Raw genomic sequence first — 20,125 nt, forward strand, 5'->3', positions numbered from 1 at the left:
ATTTAAAATTTATAGATTGTTAAAATGCTGGGAGAATAAAAAGGTCTTCACCTGGCGTCTAAAAGCATATAATGTAGGTGCCAAGCGAACCTCCTTAGGGAGCTCATTCCACAGCCGGGGTGCCACAGCAGAGAAGGCCCTCCTCCTGGTAGCCACCTGCCTCACTTCCTTTGGCAGGGGCTCACGGAGAAGGACCCCTGAAGATGACCTTAGGGTCCAGGCAGGTACATATGGGAGGAGGCGTTCCTTCAGATAACCTGGCCCCAAGCCGTTTAGGGCTTTAAATGTTAATACCAGCACTTTGAATCGGGCCCGGACCTGGACTGGCAGCCAATGAAGCTGGAAAAGGACTGGCGTAATGTGGTCTCGTCGGCCAGTCCCTGTTAGTATTCTTGGGGTCCATGTCTGTCCCTCTGGGCTTTCCCAGATGGCCACGCCTCTTCCTCTGGCCACACACCCCCCCAGACCACCAGTTGGCCACTGATAGTTCAGTGGTTTCCTGGCTTATGTGCAGTTTTTTTAAACATTTGAAAAGTTCGAAAAGTCTCTCATAAGGCTGAGTTCCTGGGAGTAAGAGCTGCAAGTTAAACTATGCTGGTCTTTTCCATGGGTTTGGCCCCACCCCGTCTGCCTTTGGCCCCGCCCACCCCCAGAATGCACCCCCACCCCAGAGCTTCTCCGAACTTCAATTCAGCCCTTGAGCTGTGGGCTGCCAAGAGGTGTCTCCACCCCTGCAATTAGTGAAATTGAGCTTACGCCCTTTTTGCATTCCATATCTTTTCTCTTGATCCGGTTTCCCCCCGCTTGCTTAAAAACCTTGCCAACTGGGGCAAAGGGGAGAGAAGTAAAGCTGCCTTCAGTAATGACATTTTGCCGCTGGAACGAGGGAGGGGGGTTATTGCTCCCGGGTTCACAGTGCCGAGGAGGATCTGGGTCAAAAGTGACCATCCTGCAACGACCTGCCTAGGTTGCAACATACCGTTCCACTTCAAGTTTGCTCAACAACGGATGGTAAACCAGGTACCTTAGGCCTGCCTGGCTTATGGAAAGAGATGTTCAGTGTTTTCTAGGATTTTTGCACAGTGTAAGAATGGGAGTCGGATAGATCCACAGCATTTTTAAAGGCTCTAGGGCAGTGGTTCCCAAAGTGGGTGGTAATGCCCCCTTGGGGCGGTGGGATTGCATAGGGGGGCATTAAGAGGCAAAGGGACGGCAGGGGGGTGCTGGCAGGGGGGCGCTCGAGGTGGTCTCCCCAGAAGGTCCTAAAACCCAGGGACCGAGCAGGAAAGAGCGGCAAATTCAGCTGCTCTCCCCACACCGCTGCTGCTCAGGAAGGACTTTCTCACTCACGCAGCCGCTCTCTCCTCCTATCTCAAGCCTACAGCGGCCCCACCAGAAGTAGGGGGTAGGGGAAGCGCCCACAGGAGGCAGCAGAGCAGGAAACAGCGGCAAATTCAGCTGCTCTGCCCACTCTTCTCCTGCCTAGGAGGGCCCAGGGCTTCTTTCCTGCTGGAGCCACCGCCACTACCACCCGCCCGCTCCCTCCCTCGGCCAGAGCTGCTCCCTCCTACAAGCTGCCCCGGCAGACCTCTCGCGATAGTTGCTGCACAAGGCGGGAGCAGCAGCCATGTGGCGGAGAGGAAGGAGCATGTGGAGGACAGTGGGTGGCAGAGCAGCTGCCAAGAACAGCAGTCAGCCAGCAGGCTGGGTGGGGAGCCGGACTGCTTGTGCTGCTGCAAGGTATCACCAGGCTCCCTTCCCCTGTCAGATGTTGCAGGTTGGGGCCATCTCCTCTCTGAGCTGCTGCCCTCCTGTCGTAATCATCCCAGCAGCTATTGTGAGGCTTGGGGGGGGGGTTGGAGAGAGAGAGAGAGAGAGAGAGAGAGAGAGAGAGAGAGAGAGAGAGAGAGATGCTGTGTGTCTGTGTGTGTGCTCCCACCCACCCCCAAAAATCTGGACTACAACAGGATTGGGAGAGAAAAGAAAAGGGGGAGGGAGAGAGAATTGCAATTCCTCAGGTCCTTCCTGGCTAAAGAAGATTCAGCAGCACCTTTTCCCAGAATGCTTGCTGAAACAATTCCTATCTGCCCTTGCTTATTTCAGGGTGTCCAACCCCCTTTTTTCAAGCGTTCTTTTGGTAAACATGGTATGTGTGTATCTTGTGTCATCATAAAAACAGAGCTGCAACACAATCCTAAGTATGTTTACTCAGAAGTAAGCCCCACTGAGATCAATAGAACTTACTCTGAGGTAAATGTGCATAGGATTCAGCCTGAAAACGAAGAGAGGGTGAAGAAAAGACAGGAGAAAATGAATTGTAGAAATAGAATAGCAAGGTAACTGTGGGATATTTAACCATATTTAAAGACAATAAGTACAGTAAAATTAGTGCCCCTCTACTTCAGTCCCAGCCAGATTTTCCATAGGAAAACTCTGTACCAGGTGGCAGATAATTATTTTAAAATTTTAATTAAAATACATTATCTTTTCCTATAACAAAATGATGCTTACTCCTAAGTAAGTGTGTTCCACTGAAGAAGGAAATCCTATTTGATTCCTGTATTCATGCTAGTGTGACATGATAAGTTAAAGGCACAATTTTATGCATGTTTAGACAGAAAAAGTCCTTCAACTCCTAGAATCCCCTCTAAATGGGGAGCACGTGCCCCAGGCTTGCCGAGGAAGGGAGGGAAAAGGGAGCGAACACCTCTGTTTGCAGCCAGCATGGCAGGGCACACCAATTGGATTTTGAATAAAGTATTCAATTAATTGTTACGGTTTTGAATTTTATTGTTATTATCTTCCTTGGTGGGTCGTTGAAAACCACTATTCTGAATAACGATTTTTATAGTGTAGGGTAGGGGGGCGCTGGGCATGAGTTTGTGGAACCAAGGGGGCGGTGACCTGAAAAAGTTTGGGAACCACTGCTCTAGAGAAACAGAAACTCAGTGAAATAGGACTTGGTGGGGTTGCAGGATTTGCGTTCAGGGCTGCCAGTTGAACCCCGGAGTTCATATTTGCTTGTTCTGTGTGGATTAGGTGGGGAGGACCTGATGTTGTGTCACTTAGCAATTCCGAACATCTTCAACAAGATCCAGAGCATTCCAGGAGGGTGGGAGAGGCTCTCGCAGTATGCTGATTGCAGGAACCTCCCCCAGTGTGCACACGAGACATACAATGTCCTGAGAGGAACAAGGGATGTTGCAGGTGCTTCTTCTTCTTCTTCTTCTTCTTAAAGCAGTGTGGCCAATCGCACAAGTGTTCCGGGAGGGAGGGGGAGGCTCTCGCAATATCCTGATTGCGGGAACCTCCCCCAGTGTGCACACGAGGCATACGACGTCCCGGGAGGAACAAGGGATGTTGCAGGTGCCTCTTCTTCTTCTTCTTCTTCTTCTTTTTAAAGCAGTGCGGCCGGTCGCACAAGCTCCCCTAAAAATGTAAGTTTCTTTTTTAAAAAACCCGAAATTGGCAGGACAGGCACCACACCTCCCACGGTCTCGGGATGATCCCAAGACTGAAGGAAGAATCCTTTTTGTGAACCGCCCAGAGAGCTCCGGCTATTGGGCGGTATAGAAATGTAATAAATAAATAAATAAATAAATAAATAAATAATCGGGTTTTCCCAGGGTTTCTTCATCCCTGGGAAAACCCATGCCCATCCCCCCCTGCCCCCAGGAGTCCCTGTGCATCATTTAGATGCACAGGGACTCAGCCGTGACCAACCCAGACTATCAGGCTGGTGTAGAAAAGGCCATAGAATCATAGAGGGGGCCTATAAGGCCGTCTAGTCCAACCCCCTGCTCAATGCAGGAATCCGCCTTAAAGTACCCCTGACAGATGGCTGTCCAGCTGCCTCTTGAAGGCCTCTAGTGTGGGAGAGCCCACGACCTCCCTAAAAGAAAGAGGAATTATCTCTCCTCAACTCGTGGTTTGCAAACCTTGGAAAAAGCTACACGGGGTCTTATGTTGCAATTTTATCAGCGGCATTTGGAAGTAGAATTGCCCAAAGAGAGGGGGGGAAACAAAGAGTGCTTTACTAATAAACCCTTAAGGCTTATCCTAGGCATAGCGATTATAAAACACGTCACCTCAAAGGCAGTACTTTTTGCCACAATTTATTTGGGCTTGTTCTACCGAAAAACAGGTTTTCGCTCAATATGTTTTATAGAGGGCCGCGGAACTATTTCATTCTACCGTTTCAATAAACAGATGCATCATCTTAGTTTTGTTTATGGGTGTTGTGATCCAGGGTACATGTTTTAAAAATCAATGAGTGTTTTTTTAAAAATATTAAATGTCTTATTCTTTTAAATTTTTAATTGTATTTGGTGTCCCTTAGGGGGAGAAACCGACTTAGAATGTCTAAGTTTGCACAACCCTATTCGTGTTTAGACATTAAAAAAAAGTCAATGGTTGTCTAGGAAATGTTACGATTTGTAGGACTTTTTTCTGTCTAAACGTGCATAGGATCATACACCAAAAATATGGCATACACTTTTGGGGAACATAACTTTTAAAATCTACACCCATACTTGTTTTAAACTGGTTCCATGACTCTCTATCAAACATTTTGACCAAATAAGCCACCATGGGTTTAAAAAAAAACGGGGGGGGGGGGGGGGAAAGTCCTACCAGATGACATGCTAACCCCTGGTGATTCAATTTCTCTCTTTTTTATTTTATTTATTTATTACATTTTTATACTGCCCAATAGCCGAAGCTCTCTGGGTGGTTCACAAAAATTAAAAACCATAAAGAGCATAAAAAAACCAACCAATTTAACACACACATACAAAATGCAATATAAAAAGCACAACCAGAATAAAACCACACAGCAAAAATTAATCTAGGTTAAAATATGAGATTAAAACAGCAAAGTTTACATTTAAGTTAAATTAGGTGTTAAAATACTGAGAAAATAAAAAGGTCTTCAGCTGGCGACGAAAGCAGTACAGTGTAGGCGCCAGGCGGACCTCTCTGGGGAGCTCGTTCCACAACCGGGGTGCCACAGCAGAGAAGGCCCTCCTCCTAGTAGCCACCTGCTTCACTTCCTTTGGCAGGGGCTCACGGAGAAGGGCCCCTGTGGCTGATCTTAAGGTCCGGGCAGGCACATATGGGAGGAGGCTTTTCTTCAGATAGCCTGGCCCCAAACCGTTTAGGGCTTTGAATGTTAATACCAGCATTTATTGTGGCCTGATCATGGGTTATCATGACGTCCGAACCCAGTCACTGTGTTAAAACATGCTATTATTATTATTATTATTATTATTATTATTATTATTATTATTATTTTATTATTTTATATAGCACCATCTATGTACATGGTGCTGTACAGCGTAAAACAGTAAATAGCAAGACCCTGCCGCATAGGCTTACATTCTATTAAATTCTATCTTTTCCTATAAGAAACCCAAATGAATCATGGCAGAGATATTGCTTTTGAGGTCAAGTGTTATAAATAAGATATAAGAAGTCACAGGACACACTCTAGTCATGTCGTTTTGGGTATGTTTCTCTTTGTGGTTTAAGACTCAGGACTTGCTCTCATGAGTCTTCTCCTTCCTGGCCTTAAAATCCAGGCTTACTGTCTGGCCTTGGAAACGATGAATAAGACCGGGGGAGCGCAATTCACATGGGGGAGGGTGGTAGGGTGATTATACACTTAGGGTCTTTAACAGTTTTATAGAAAAGGGATTTTCAGCAGGTGTCATTTGTAATTTTGTATGCATGCAGCACCTGCTGAAATTCTCTCTTCATCACAACAGTTAAAGATGCAGGAGCCCTGTCCTCTTTTGTATCTGGTCAAGAGGGCAGAGCTCCTGCGGCTTTAACTGTTGTGATGAAGAGGGAATTTCAGCAGGTGCTGCATGCAAACAAATGGCACCTGCTGATAACCCCTTCTCTATACAACAGTTAAAGATACAGGAGCCCTGTCCTCCTTTTCATAGGGTCACTCTAGAGCAGCCTTCCTCAACCTGGGGCGCTTCAGATGTGTTGGACTGCATCTCCCTGGGGCATTCTGGGAGTTGTAGTCCAACACATCTGGAGCGCCCCAGGTTGAGGAAGGCTGCCCTAGAGGGTGGCACACAGGGAGGGTCATGCCATACCTTGCTATTCATTTCTGCCCCGTGCCCCAGCTGATCGGTGCTTGAAAAAAATGGGGAGCGCACTGATCAGCGTGCTCTTCAGCTGTTCCCAATTCCGATCAGCAGGGAGCCGGGAAGTGTGGTGGAATCCCAGCTTAAAGAGAGGGGCGGTTTAAACCTTCCCATCCCCTGTGTGCTGAGATGGAGTAGGGAGAAACAGAGAGCATATACGAGAGCATGGGGGCCGAAGGGGGAGTCCTCATCACGGTCCCTGCCAGCCCATGTCTCTACTGCTACTTTTGGACAATCCCACCACTCCTTACCCCCATTCCCCTGTCCCCTGCCTCTGCTTGTTTTTGGTTTTGGTTTTTTATAGCGGTGGGCTTTAACTCAGGCCTTAATTAGACCTAAGGTTTATCCCGGGGTCGTCCCCAGGGCCGGTGCTACCATAGAGGCCACTCAGGCGGCCGCCAAGCTAAGAGGGGCGCCGGGCACAGCACAGCTGTGAGCCGGCCCGGCCCGAGGATTCAGCTGGGCCTAGGTGGGCGAGATGGCTCCACGCACCTGCCCAGCCGAAGCGAAGCCAGGGACGCTGGGGTGGGGGTGAGGCGGCTCCACGTTCGGACTTCCAGAACGCGCCTGGAAGAGAGGGAGAATGTATGGGTGAATGGGGTGCATGGGGTCTTTGAGTGAATGCATGTGTTTGTGCGTGTGTTTGTTTGGAGTGAGTGATGCGGAGTGTGTGTGCGTGTGTGTGAGTTGGAGTGATGATTCGGAGGTGATATTCCTATTAAATAATGCATTTCAGACCCATCGACGTTCCTTTCCAATTTGTTTGCTATAATTGGCATGACGTATTTCTTGACTTTATTTTTTTTTTAGCAGTTTCAAGTTTTGTGCTTATTTTTTCCAGGAAACATCTGTTCTTAAAAATCAAAGTTGGCATTGTGTGTGTGTGTGTGTGTGTGTGTGAAAGTAGCCCACCTTGCCTAGGGTGCAAAATAGTCTGGCACTGGCACTGGTCGTCCCTGCCTGCTCCCGGGACCCCCTGTGTGTCATTTACATGATCCCGGGATCAACCTTAGGTCTAGCTAAGGCTTCAGAGTTTTTAAAGCTCTTTTGGCCAAAATGTTAACTCTGACCTCACTTAGGGACATTGGCAGCTGCCTTACACTGAGCCAGACCCTTGGTCCATCTAGCCCAGTATTGTCAACACTGACTGGCAGCAAAGGTAGGGTGACCCTATGGAAACCAGGACAGAGCTCCCGTATCATTAACGACTGTATCGAAAAGGGAATTTCACCAGGTGTCATTTGCAGGCATGCAGCACCTGGTGAAATTCCCTCTTTATCACAATGGTTAAAGCTGCAGGAGCCCTGCCCGCTTTTATTATTATTATTATTATTAACATTTATTTATAAAGCACCATCAATGTTCATGGCGCTGTACAGAATAAAACAAAATAAGACAATCTGCCATATGGCTTACAATCTAAAATCACAGTAACAGACAGGGGAGGGGGCATTAAAACTAAAAATATAGACTAGTATGTATCTGGTCACTCTAGTATAGCTGAAATTCACCTCCTGAAATTCCCTTTTCTATACAACTGTTAAAGATACCGGAGCCCTGTCCTCCTTTCCATATGGTCACCTTAAGCAACGGCCCTCCAGGGTTTCAAGCAGGATACTTTCCCAGACTTACCTGGGGCATGACAATTCGCTGAGGATGAGGGTACCAACTTGGAGACAGTTGGGGTAGTTTTTGCTGAGCTTACGGATGGTCCCATCTGTCTCAAATTCCAGTTGTAGGCAAAGGTGTGTTAAGAGCCATTGGCCCTATTCACACGGGTGAGTGGGTGGGCAGGGGAACAACGCTGTCTAACATGATCCACGGTGGGTTAGTGCGACATCTGAACCCAACCATTGTGAGTAGCATTTCTCCAATATATATATATGAAACAATTGGGCATGTTTAGCCTGGAGAAGAGAAGATTGAGGGGAGACATGAGAGCACTCTTCAAATACTTAAAAGGTTGTCACACAGAGGAAGGCCAGGATCTCTTCTCGATCCTCCCAGAGTGCAGGCCCAAGTTAAAGGAAGCCAGATTTCAACTGGACATCTGGAAAAACTTCCTGACTGTTAGAGCAGAAACCCCTATGCTGTTTAACATATACATGAAGCCGCTGGGGGAGGTTATCCGGAGATGTGGACTGAGGTGTCATCAATATGCGGATGACACCCAGCTCTACCTTTCCTTTTCATCAAACCCAGGTGAGGCAGTGACTGTTCTGAACCAGTGCCTGGGCACGGTAATGGACTGGATGAGGGCTAACAAACTGAGACTCAATCCAGACAAGACGGAGGTACTGTTAGCGGGTGGTTCATTTGTCCGGCGAGGTGATGTTTGCCCTGTCCTGGACGGGGTTGCACTCTCCCTAAAGGATCGGGTCCGTAGTTTGGGGGTGCTCTTCGATCCAGAACTGTCACTTGAGGCACAGGTGAACTCAGTGGCAAAGAGCACCTTTTATCAGCTTAGGCTGATATACCAACTGCGCCCTTATCTGGACAGTGATAGCCTAGCTACAGTTATCCATGCTCTGATAACCTCTCGTTTGGATTACTGCAATGCGTTATACGTGGGGCTGCCTTTGAAAACGGTCCGGAAGCTTCAGCTGGTACAAAACAGGGCAGCCCGTTTACTAACAGGGACTGGCTGGCGAGATCACATTACGCCAGTCCTTTTACAACTTCATTGGCTGCCAGTCCAGGTCCGGGCCCGATTCAAAGTGCTGGTATTGACATTTAAAGCCCTAAACGGTTTGGGGCCAGGTTATTTGAAGGAACGCCTCCTCCCATATGTCCCTACCCGGACCTTAAGATCATCTACAGGGGCCCTTCTCCGTGAGCCCCTGCCAAAGGAAGTGAGGCAGGTGACTACTAGGAGGAGGGCTTTCTCCGCTGTGGCACCCCGGTTGTGGAATGAGCTCCCCAGAGAGGTCCGCCTGGCGCCTACACTGTACTCCTTTCGTCGCCAGCTGAAGACCTTTTTATTCACTCAGTATTTTAACACTTAATTTTAACTTAAATTTAAATTATACTGTTTTAACTCTGTATTTTAACCTTATATCAATTTTGCTATGTGGTTTTATCCTGGTTGTGCTTCTTATATTGTATTTTGTATTTGTATTTTTAACTTGTTGGTTGTTTTATGATGATTTTAATTTTTGTGAACCGCCCAGAGAGCTTCGGCTATTGGGCGGTATAAAAATGTAATAAATAAATAAATAAATAAATAAATAAGCAGTACGACAATGGAACCAATGACCTAGGGAGGTTGTGGGCTCTCCCACACTAGAGGCCTTCAAGAGGCAGCTGGACAAGCATCTGTCAGGGATGCTTTAGGGTGGATTCCTGCATTGAGCAGGGGATTGGACTCCATGGCCTTGTAGGCCCCTTCCGGCTCTGCTATTCTATGATTCTATATATTTAACTCTTGGGTCCTGTTGGAAAGCCCCCTGCCTGAAACCCCAGACTAGAGGTAGGCAAAGCATGGATTACAATCCCCATAATCCCTTGCCGGTTGGTGCTGATGGGACATGTAGTCCAAAATGCCCAACGTACCCCTGCCCTAGAGAGCTACTGCCAGATGGTACTGAGCTAGTTCAACCAATTACCTAATTCAGTGAGACCGAGGAGGTTTTCATGTTTAACGCACCTGTGTTTGGCTGTCTGTAGGGCTGATTCTTCAAAGGTGTTATTTTTGTTATTTCTGAAATGCCTTACCACTTCCCCACTTCTTTTCTTTATTTTTAGAGATCAGCAGCCTCGGGGACAAAGATATTCTCATTGTGCCACTTGATTTGACCAAGAGGAGTTCCCACGGTCCGGCGACACAGACTGTTCTTCAGCATTTTGGGAGGGTATGTCAGCCATTCTCCACTTGCTAACTTGGGCGGAGTAGCGTGGATACCTGCCTTGGGTGCAGGTAAAATAGATATCAAAGATAAAGTCAGTCTGTAAACACCTTGAAATCAATGTGGTGATCACTAGACGCCAACATGGATTTGTCAGGAACAAGTTGTGTCAGACTAATTTGATCTCATTTTTTGATAGGGTAACCCCCCTTGTGGACTGTGGGAATGCTGTGGACGTCATATATCTTGACTTCAGCAAAGCTTTTGACAAAGTGCCCCATGATATTCTGATTAAGAAACTAGCTAAAAGTGGGCTAGATGGAACAACTATTAGGTGGATTCACAGTTGGCTACAGAATCGGACTCAAAGAGTACTTATCAATGGAACCTTCTCAAACTGGGGAGAGGCAACGAGTGGGGTACCGTAGGGCTCAGTCCTGGGCCCAGTGCTCTTCAACATTTTTATTAATGATTTGGATGAGGAGGTGCAGGGAACGCTTATCAAATTTGCAGATGACACCAAATTGGGTGGGATAGCTAATACCCTGGAAGACAGAAACAAACTTCAAAGTGATCTTGATAGGCTGGAGTGCTGGGCTGAAAACAACAGAATGAAATTTAATAGGGATAAATGCCAAGTTCTTCTTCGTGGTCTCTGTGCATCACACCCATGGGCTCTGCGCCTGCGCGAGCTCGGCTCCGGAACTTTCAAAGCTTAAGATAATTTTAGGCGGGAACCCTCCCCCACGCTGCACTGCGCATGTCTACTGGGTTCCCGCCTACCGTTTCAGTTTCTTTTTGACCGCCATTGTGGCAGCTTGTTCTTCGGGACTTCTCCTTATTCAAACGCTTTTCACTAAAAAAAAAAAAAAAAATAGTTATTATAGTTAGATTTTCCTGTTTATAGTTAAATAGTTTAGATAGTTGATAGCGCACGAATTGCGCGTTTTTCCGCGCCGCGTCAGGCGCGTATGGCCCTTAAGGCCCCATTTAGAAAATGTGTTAAGTGCACGGCAAAACTACCGCCAACGGATGGCCACTCCCTGTGCTTGATCTGTCTGGGAGAACAACATATTCCTGAATCCTGCCATCACTGTATGGCATTTACAAGACAAACTAGGAAACATCGTGCTGATCGTCTCCGCTCGGTTCTTTGGGAAAAAACCCTCCTCGCAGTAGACAGCGCTTTGGCTCCTACAACCGCAATGGACTCCGCACCAACTCACTCATCGACTCAGAAGAGTCAAACACGAGCACAACGCTTGGATTCTCCAACCCCGGGCCCCTCTCTATCGCTGGCTACAGCGAAAAAGATTTCGAAGAAGGCCCGTACGCCAAAACATGGCGAATCGCATAAAAAGAAGAGAAAACGCACCACAGAGGAGTCAATCACTCTTGAGCCCATTAGGATCAGTGCGATGCTACCACCTCCTCCGCCTCCAGCGTTCAATTCACCGGCTCCCCCTCGCACCGAGCCTCCGCCACCAAGTGAGGCTTCCGTGCCGGCGGCGACATCGAGACATACATTATCGATGTCGGAGGGCGAAATACGTGACCCTACTCCGCCAATATGCGGGGAGTCAGGGCAATTACCAGCTCAGAGCTCAGACTATAGATCCCCTCGATCCCGTCTGCAGACTCTATCTCCGAGGCACGCTCCTCGTTCCCATGGACGTCAACGCTCAAGAGACAGGTCTCGCTCCCCGCGATCGGTCCGATCAGACTCGGACAGGGAGTCTACCTGGTCAGCCCCCAGACCATATTATGGTTGGGGCGATTGGAATTACTTCAGACCACCGGACTACCACTACTATTATGACTGGCAGGGCTATCCCCCTCGGCATCATCGCGAGGGACAATTTATGCCGCCGCCACCAATCTCCCGGTCGATACAGAACTCGGTATCGATGACCGCCGCCCCGGCCGCTCCGAGCATAAACCCGGAAGCGCCGAACGCAGGCATACCCACAACCTCCGAACACCGCAGGCCTCAATCACATCTTCCCACCCATACCGTGGGAGCAGGGGATCGAGAGTCGTCTTGCTCTCCGGACGAGGATTACCAATCAGACACGCTGTCAATCTCGTCGATAACCCCTTCCACCCCGTCTCCCGAAGGAGCGGTAGCAACCGGGGAATCTTCATCCCCACCGGACGATAGAGGGCACTTTACCGAAAATGTCCAAAGGATGGCTCAGTCTCTAGGCTTAGAGACCCATCAGACTATAGAACATGTTAAAGACCCTGTTTTTGATGCAGTCCATTCAGAAATGCCGACCTCAGTAGCGATACCCTTTTTGCCTACCCTTCTGCAAACGGCCAAGCTATCATGGAAAAACCCGTCGTCTATGCCGCCAACAGCAAAGAGACTAGAGAATATGTACAGAGTCCAGGAACCAGGGGTGGAATTTCTTTTTTCTCATCCACCACCTAACTCTGTGATTGTGGAAGCTTCCCAAGGTAGGTCGCAAAGAGTTCACTCCTCCCCTGTGGATAAGGAAGGTCGCAGGTTGGACTTGCTAGGCAGGCGTTTGTACTCTTCTACCGCCTTGGGATTAAAAGTGGCAAACTATCAAGCAGTAATGGCAAGGTACCAGCTTTTTCTTTGGGAAAAGATGGGATCCCTGGCCGACCACCTCCCAGAAGAGCACAGAGAACTTGCCCAAGTCATCCAGGCGGAAGCCGAAAGAATGGCTAGGCAACAAATAAATACTGCCCGTCACCAAACGGACTGTAATTCAAAGGCGATGGTGGGAGCAATTGCTCTGCGCCGCCACGCCTGGTTACGCTCTGCAGGTTTATCCCAGGAGGCCCGTAAAAGAATCGAGGACCTCCCCTTTGACGGGGAAGGACTCTTTAACAGCAAAACCGATGAAACCATGGACACTATCCAGAAGGCGAAAAACACAGCGCGCAAAATGGGAATCTCCCAGCCACAATCCAACTTTAGGCAGCGCAAATGGTACAGGAGCCCGCCATCTCAGCAGTTTCGCCGCTCTGCAGACCGCTCCGACAGGCAACAACCTACCAATTGGCAACAGAGACGATACACTCAACCTTTTCAAAGATTTCAGGCCCCGAGGAAAAGGGGGGAACCCAGCAAGAAGCAGCGTCTTTGACTCCCTTTTGATATTCCTCAGTTTAGACACCAACGAGCAACTCCCCCCCTTCCTATCTCCGCATTACCTTACCTGGGAGTCCATTACCACAGACAACTGGGTCCTTTCCATAGTAAGCCGAGGTTACCGTATCGAATTCGAAGATCTCCCTCCTTTTCTGGGACTCAAAACAACGACTCCTTCGCCCACCCTGTGCGAAGAAGTACTGACTCTACTTCAAAAAGGTGCCATTCGCCCACTCTCTCCACAGGAGGCTCAAGGAGGATTCTACTCCAGATATTTCGCGGTCCCAAAAAAGGACGGAGGCCTCCGCCCGATATTGGACTTAAGGGGGGTAAACATGTACATCGCGCCTCGGAAGTTCAGAATGGCAACCCTGGCATCAATCTTACCCCTGCTCCTGCGAGAAGACTGGTTCGCAACGATAGACCTCCGCGACGCCTACTTCCACGTCGCAATTCACCCCTCAAGTCAAAAATACCTCCGGTTTGCCATCGGACACCACTGCTTCCAATTCCGCGTTCTCCCCTTCGGGTTAGCTTCGGCCCCGAGAGTATTTACAAAAGTCATGGCTCCCGTCTGCGCCCACCTCAGGCTCATGGGCGTCCAGGTGCACCCATACCTGGACGATTGGCTATTGGTGGCCAAATCGGAACACCAACTTCGATCAGACCTATCACAAGCCCTGAGCCTCTTACAACGACTAGGACTCCGCGTGAATACCAAAAAATCGGTGTTGCGCCCCACAAGGACGATTCATTTTATCGGCGCGAGACTGGATTCGATGGCAGCCAAAGCTTTCCTACCACGAGACCGAGCCAACATAATCGCAACGCTGGCATCTCGAACCGCATCACATCCCAAAGCACGAGCTTTCACCATCCAAAGACTCTTAGGGCTCATGGCATCCACCACAACAGTGGTCAAGCTAGCACGCCTCAGGATGCGAACACTGCAGAATTGGTTCATACGTCATTTCAACCTCAACGGGGACCCAAGACGCACTTGGTTACACCTTCCCCCATCGGTAATCAGATCCCTACTGTGGTGGGAAAACACCGAAAACCTCCTAGACGGCATACCATTCAACCCTCCCCAACCGTCCAGGCTGATCACGACAGACGCGTCGTTGACGGGATGGGGAGCCTACTGCCAAGCCGACCACATTCGACCCCTCGTAACACAAGGCATATGGACAGCCCAACAACGCAAACTCCACATAAACTCTCTCGAACTCCTAGCCGTGTCCAAGGCACTAAAAGCCTTCGAAATAGTACTGTTGAACCGCTGTGTCCAGATACTGTCGGACAACATGACCACGGTGTATTATATAAACAAACAAGGGGGCACCCGGTCTCTCAGGCTCCTCAACCTAACGATCGCGACCCTCAACTGGTGTGCTTCCCGGAACATCGACATTGTAGCGATACACATCGCTGGCAAGGAAAACGTTTTCGCCGACAACCTCAGCCGCGTCTACAATCCCTCTCACGAATGGGAACTGAAGGATTCTGTCTTGCACAGCCTCTTCGAGATCTGGGGAACCCCAGAAATAGATGTGTTTGCCACTCAGGACAATACGAAATGCCGCTATTTTTGCAGCCGAGCGGGACGTGGAACGTCATCCCTCGGCGATGCCTTTGCATTTCACTGGGAGAAACCGATGCTCTACCTTTTCCCCCCATTCCCTCTACTAACGAAGGTCACGGCGAAGGTACTGTCCGACAATATGAACGGGATCATCATCACCCCCTGGTGGCCGAGACAGCAATGGTTCTCGATACTCATGCGGGAATCGAAGGGACAATACTGCCGTCTTCCTTCGATACCAGATCTGATAACCCGAGAGCGGGGAGCGATTCACCATGCAGATCTCCACACGCTGAAACTTACAGCGTGGAGGGTAACCAAAGAGGCCATTTGATTTTATCATCACCCTTGCGAAAGATAGTTGAAGCAGCTCGCAAGCCGGCCACTCTAAAATCCTATGCTCCAAAGTGGAAACGCTTTGAATCTTTCGCTAAGGACCAACTATTTGATCCTTATAAACCTTCAATTCCACAGATCCTCGAGTTCCTCCTGTCTCTACACCTCAAAGGACTCAAGGCTTCGTCAATCCGAGTCTATTTAGCCGCTATTTCGGCAACTGTTACGAAGCATGACCTCTCCTATGAGAATTCTCGTTGCTCCCTCTTTTCACATGCGTTAGTTAAAGGCTTTTTCAAGGGGCTAAAAAATGTTAACCCTCCTGTTCGTAATTTGTTACCACAATGGAACTTATCTCTTGTGTTACATGCTTTGACTAAGCCTCCGTTTGAGCCCCTGGCCACAGTTGATTTACGGCTGCTCACGTTCAAAGTTGTATTTTTGGTCGCAATCACCTCTGCTCGTAGAGCAGGAGAGCTCTGCGCTCTTAGAGTTGATCATCCCTACTTAGTTTTTCACAGGGACAAAGTTGTTTTGCATACTGATCCTTCCTTCCTACCAAAGGTAGTGTCCGATTTTCATGTAAATCAACCCATTACACTACCAGCTTTTTTCCCAACACCTACTTCTGCGATTGAAAGGTCTCTCCACTCACTGGATGCACGTAGAGCTCTGGCTTTTTATAAAGCCAGGACAGAAACATTCAGACAGACTGAACGCCTGTTTATATGCTATGGAGGACCTCGGCGAGGACACCCTGTTTCATCCCAGAGGCTAGCATCCTGGGTAGTTCAAACCATCCGCCTGGCATATGAAGCCTCGCATGCAGAACTACCACAGAAGATAACGGCCCACTCGACTCGAGCAATGGCCACGTCAGTTGCTTTCTCCAGAGGAGCATCTATACTTGACCTCTGCAAAGCGGCAACATGGTCGACACCATCGACGTTCGTCCGACACTACAGACTGGACGTCAGGGCCAGACAGGACTGCTCGTTCGGCCGCCTCATTCTCTCCGAAGTACTACAATAGAACACCGACCCTCCACCTGGTGAGTAAGCTTGTTATTCGCCCATGGGTGTGATGCACAGAGACCACGAAGAAGAAAGGCAGGTTGCTTACCTGTAACTGGAGTTCTTCGAGTGGTCATCTGTGCATTCACACAACCCACCCACCATCCCCTCTCGGTGTTAAGTATAATTTCTTTATATGTCTTTCTATTAAATAGGCCACAATGTGGTCAATGAATGTTAAAACTGAAACGGTAGGCGGGAACCCAGTAGACATGCGCAGTGCAGCGTGGGGGAGGGTTCCCGCCTAAAATTATCTTAAGCTTTGAAAGTTCCGGAGCCGAGCTCGCGCAGGCGCAGAGCCCATGGGTGTGAATGCACAGATGACCACTCGAAGAACTCCAGTTACAGGTAAGCAACCTGCCTTTCTACATTTAGGAAATAGAAACCAAAGGCACAGTTACAAGATGGGGGATACGTGGCTCAGCAATACTACAAACGAGAAGGATCTTGGAATTGTTGTAGATCGCAAGCTGAATATGAGCCAACAGTGCGATAGGGCTGCAAGAAAGGCCAATGCTATTTTGGGCTGCATTAATAGAAGTATAGCTTCCAAATCACGTGAGGTACTGGTTCCTCTCTTTTCGGCCCTGGTTAGGCCTCATCTAGAGTATTGCGTCCAATTCTGGGCTCCACAATTCAAGAAGGATGCAGACAAGCTGGAGTGTGTTCAGAGGAGGGCAACCAGGATGATCATGGGTCTGGAAACAAAGCCCTATGAAGAGAGACTGAAAGAACTGGGCATGTTTAGCCTGGAGAAGAGAAGACTGAGGGGAGACATGATAGCACTCTTCAAATACTTCAATGGTTGTCACACAGAGGAGGGCCAGGATCTCTTCTCGATCCTCTCAGAGTGCAGGACACGGAATAACGGGCTCAAGTTAAAGGAAGCCAGATTCCAGCTGGACATCAGGAAAAACTTCCTGACTGTTAGAGCAGTACGACAATGGAATCAGTTACTTAGGGAGGTTGTGGGCTCTCGCACACTAGAGGCATTCAAGAGGCAGCTGGACAACCATCTGTCAGGGATGCTTTAGGGTGGATTCCTGCATTGAGTAGGGGGTTGGACTCGATGGCCTTGTAGGCCCCTTCCAACTCTGCTATTCTATTATTCTACTGTACTGATTTACTACTACTACTACTACTACTACTACTACTACTAATAATAATAATAATAATAATAATAGTAATATATTTATTTGTTACCTGCCTCTCCCTCTGGATCGAGGCAGGGTACAACACAAATGCAAACACCATAAAATACGTATAACTAATTAAAACATTTAAAACTAATACATTATTAAAAGCAGCACATTATTAAAAAGGCATCTTAAAATTCAGCTGGGTAGGCCTGCCGGAAGAGATCAGTCTTTATGGCTTTCTTAAATTCTGGAAGACTGTTAAGTTGACGAATCTCTCCCAGCAAGCCATTCCACAATCTGGGAGCGGCAGAAGAGAAGGTCCTCTGGGTAATACCCGTCAACCTAACTGTAACTGACTGAAGTAGATTTTTCCCAAAGGACCCCTGAGTGTGTGGGGCGGATTGTATGGGAGAAGGCCATCCCGCAAGTAGCCTGGACCCAAACCATGTAGGGCTTTAAAGGTGATAACCAACACTTTATACTTCGCCCAGAAACTAATTGGCAGACAATGAAGAGATTTTAAAACTAGTGTAAAATAACATTGGCCTGATTTGCACATAATGCTAACCATTGAAATCTGGGTTGTTGTGTTGTGCGAACCCAGCTGTGCTAACAAACCATAAACCATGCAGAAAGAGAATCCATGGTTTGAGTTTGGGTTGTGTACTCTGGGTTGTTTAAAGCATGGATAGTTGTCACTTGGGAACACAGCACTGCGGGTTATTCATAGGTTGATTTGCCAGGCTTCAGAGGCAGCGCACAAGAGCTGTCAACCCCCCCTCTCCAGCCATTCTACATGCCAGTACTACAGCGCCACAAAGGCATTTGAGATATAGGGAGGAAGAGGGAAATAAACAACCTATGAATTGAATAAACAAACCACGATTTGTTTGATTGTCTGGCAGACAAACCTTGGATAGGGCAACAAACCATGGGTCAAATAAACTATGGATTAGCATTATGTGTTGTATAACGCCTTGATTAAAATGTACAAAAGTTTGGCATTCCCCCCCCCCCCAAGATGGTATATAAAAAACAGGTATTAATTGGAGTTACAGTGCAACACAACTGGAGGGCACCAGATTGGGGAAGGTTGAGCTGGACATTAACTGCCTCGCTTCTTTTGTGGATGTGGCAGGATCTTACGTTTCCTCCAAACTCCTCTGACGTGCCTTAGAGCGGCCTGTATATTGTCACATGCCTCTTGCGTGTGCCTCTTGCCTCAGGGCCTCTTGCCCAACTTGTAATTTCCACATATCTTAGATATTTATGTTCCCAGAGTCATGGGCCTCTAGGTACGCTGTGCTGCCTGTTACTGATAAGCAGTCAGTCTAAGGCCTCTAATCACTAAACACGTTTTCTCACCATCGTAAGCACAGTTTCCCCTCCCATGTGGTCAAGATTATGGCTAAGGTATTCAGAATAACTTCATTACGTAACAAGTAAATAGTGCAACACCTGCATTTCCATGTTGGTTGCAGAGGAATGAAACCTCTGTAGTCAGCATGGAAGGAAACACAAGCTACTAGTCCTTAGGATTTTGTTTTGTTTTTAATTTTGAAGTCTAGTAATATTTGTGGGGTTACCTATCAGGCTCTCGTAATGTATCCTTTAACTCAGGGTTGGGTAACTTAAGAGCATAAGAAGAGCTGGATTGATTGATTGATTGATTGATTGATTGATTGATTGATTGATTGTACTTATATACCGCTCCCATAGCCAGGGCTCTCTGGGCGGTTTACAGAAATTCAGACCAAGGGTCCATCTAGTCCAGCACTCTGTTCACACAGTGGCCAAACAGCTATTGACCAGGAACTCAAAACCAGGACATGATTGCAACAGCACACTCTCACCCATGTTCCCCAGCAATTGGTGTATATAGGCTTACTGCCTCTGATACTGGAGGTAGCACATAGCCAACAGGATTAGTAGCCATTGATAGCCTTCTCCTCCAGGAATTTATCTAACCCCCTTTTAAAGCCATCCAAATTGTCGACCATCACTACATCCTGTGGTAGTGAATTCCACAGTTTAACTCTGCACTGTGTGAAGAAGCCCTTCCTTTTATCTGTCCTGAATCTCCCACCAAACAGCCTCATGGGATCACCCCATTGGGTTCTAGTATTATGGAAGAGGGGGGAAAACGTCTCCCAATCCACATTCTCCACACCATGCATAATTTTGTACAACTTTGGGAAGTCTGGGGCCATTTTTGCCTGCCCACAGTCTGTCCCCTGCAGGTGCTGAAAATGGGTGGGTGGGGGTTACAAAAAGAAAAGAAAAGGTGTCTGTAGCTGCTACAGAGTGCCCAAAGAGTCAAAATTAGCTTGTTTGCAAGCTAATTTTCACCCTTTTGGCACACTGTAGCAACTAGGACATTAATTTTTTTGTTTGTAATCCTCCTTCCCATTTGCAAGCTAATGTTGAACCTTTTGGTGATCCATAATAGCCTTGGATAGCATTTTGTTTGCAAAAAAAAAAAAATGTTTTAACACATTTGGGCAGGGGCAGAATTTCAGGAAGGGGTGGGGGCTGCAGTGGGAGGGCTGTGGGGACTCCATGCCAGAGAGCATGATCGATTGGGTAGTACCTTTTTATTCTCCCAGCATTTTAACAGTCTATAAATAAAATTTTAACTTGGTGTTTTAGATTTGTAATTTTGCATTGCTGCTGTTTTTATCTGGTTGAGCTTTTATATTGTATTTTATATGATGGTTTTATACTGTTGTTTTATACTTTGGATGTTTTTAATTTTTGTGAACCGCCCAGAAAGCTCCGGCTATTGGGCGGTATAGAAATGTAATAAATAAATAAATAAATAAATAAATAAATAAATAAATAATAGAAATGTAGTGAGTAAATATA

The 20,125-nt window shown here is 47.7% G+C and overlaps 1 protein-coding gene across 1 annotated transcript in view; it reads left to right on the plus strand.

Moving 5' to 3' along the window:
* The window catches only part of DHRS7 (dehydrogenase/reductase 7), a 49,048-nt gene that overhangs the window by 18,354 nt on the left and 10,569 nt on the right, over positions 1 to 20,125 (plus strand). Inside the window, exon 3 of the mRNA XM_063118215.1 lies at positions 9,903 to 10,009. Within this exon, the coding sequence (XP_062974285.1) occupies positions 9,903 to 10,009 (107 nt within the window). The remainder of the gene's footprint in view (positions 1 to 9,902; positions 10,010 to 20,125) is intronic.

Source organism: Elgaria multicarinata, chromosome 2 (assembly GCF_023053635.1).
Source record: "Elgaria multicarinata webbii isolate HBS135686 ecotype San Diego chromosome 2, rElgMul1.1.pri, whole genome shotgun sequence".
Taxonomy (NCBI): domain Eukaryota; kingdom Metazoa; phylum Chordata; class Lepidosauria; order Squamata; family Anguidae; genus Elgaria; species Elgaria multicarinata.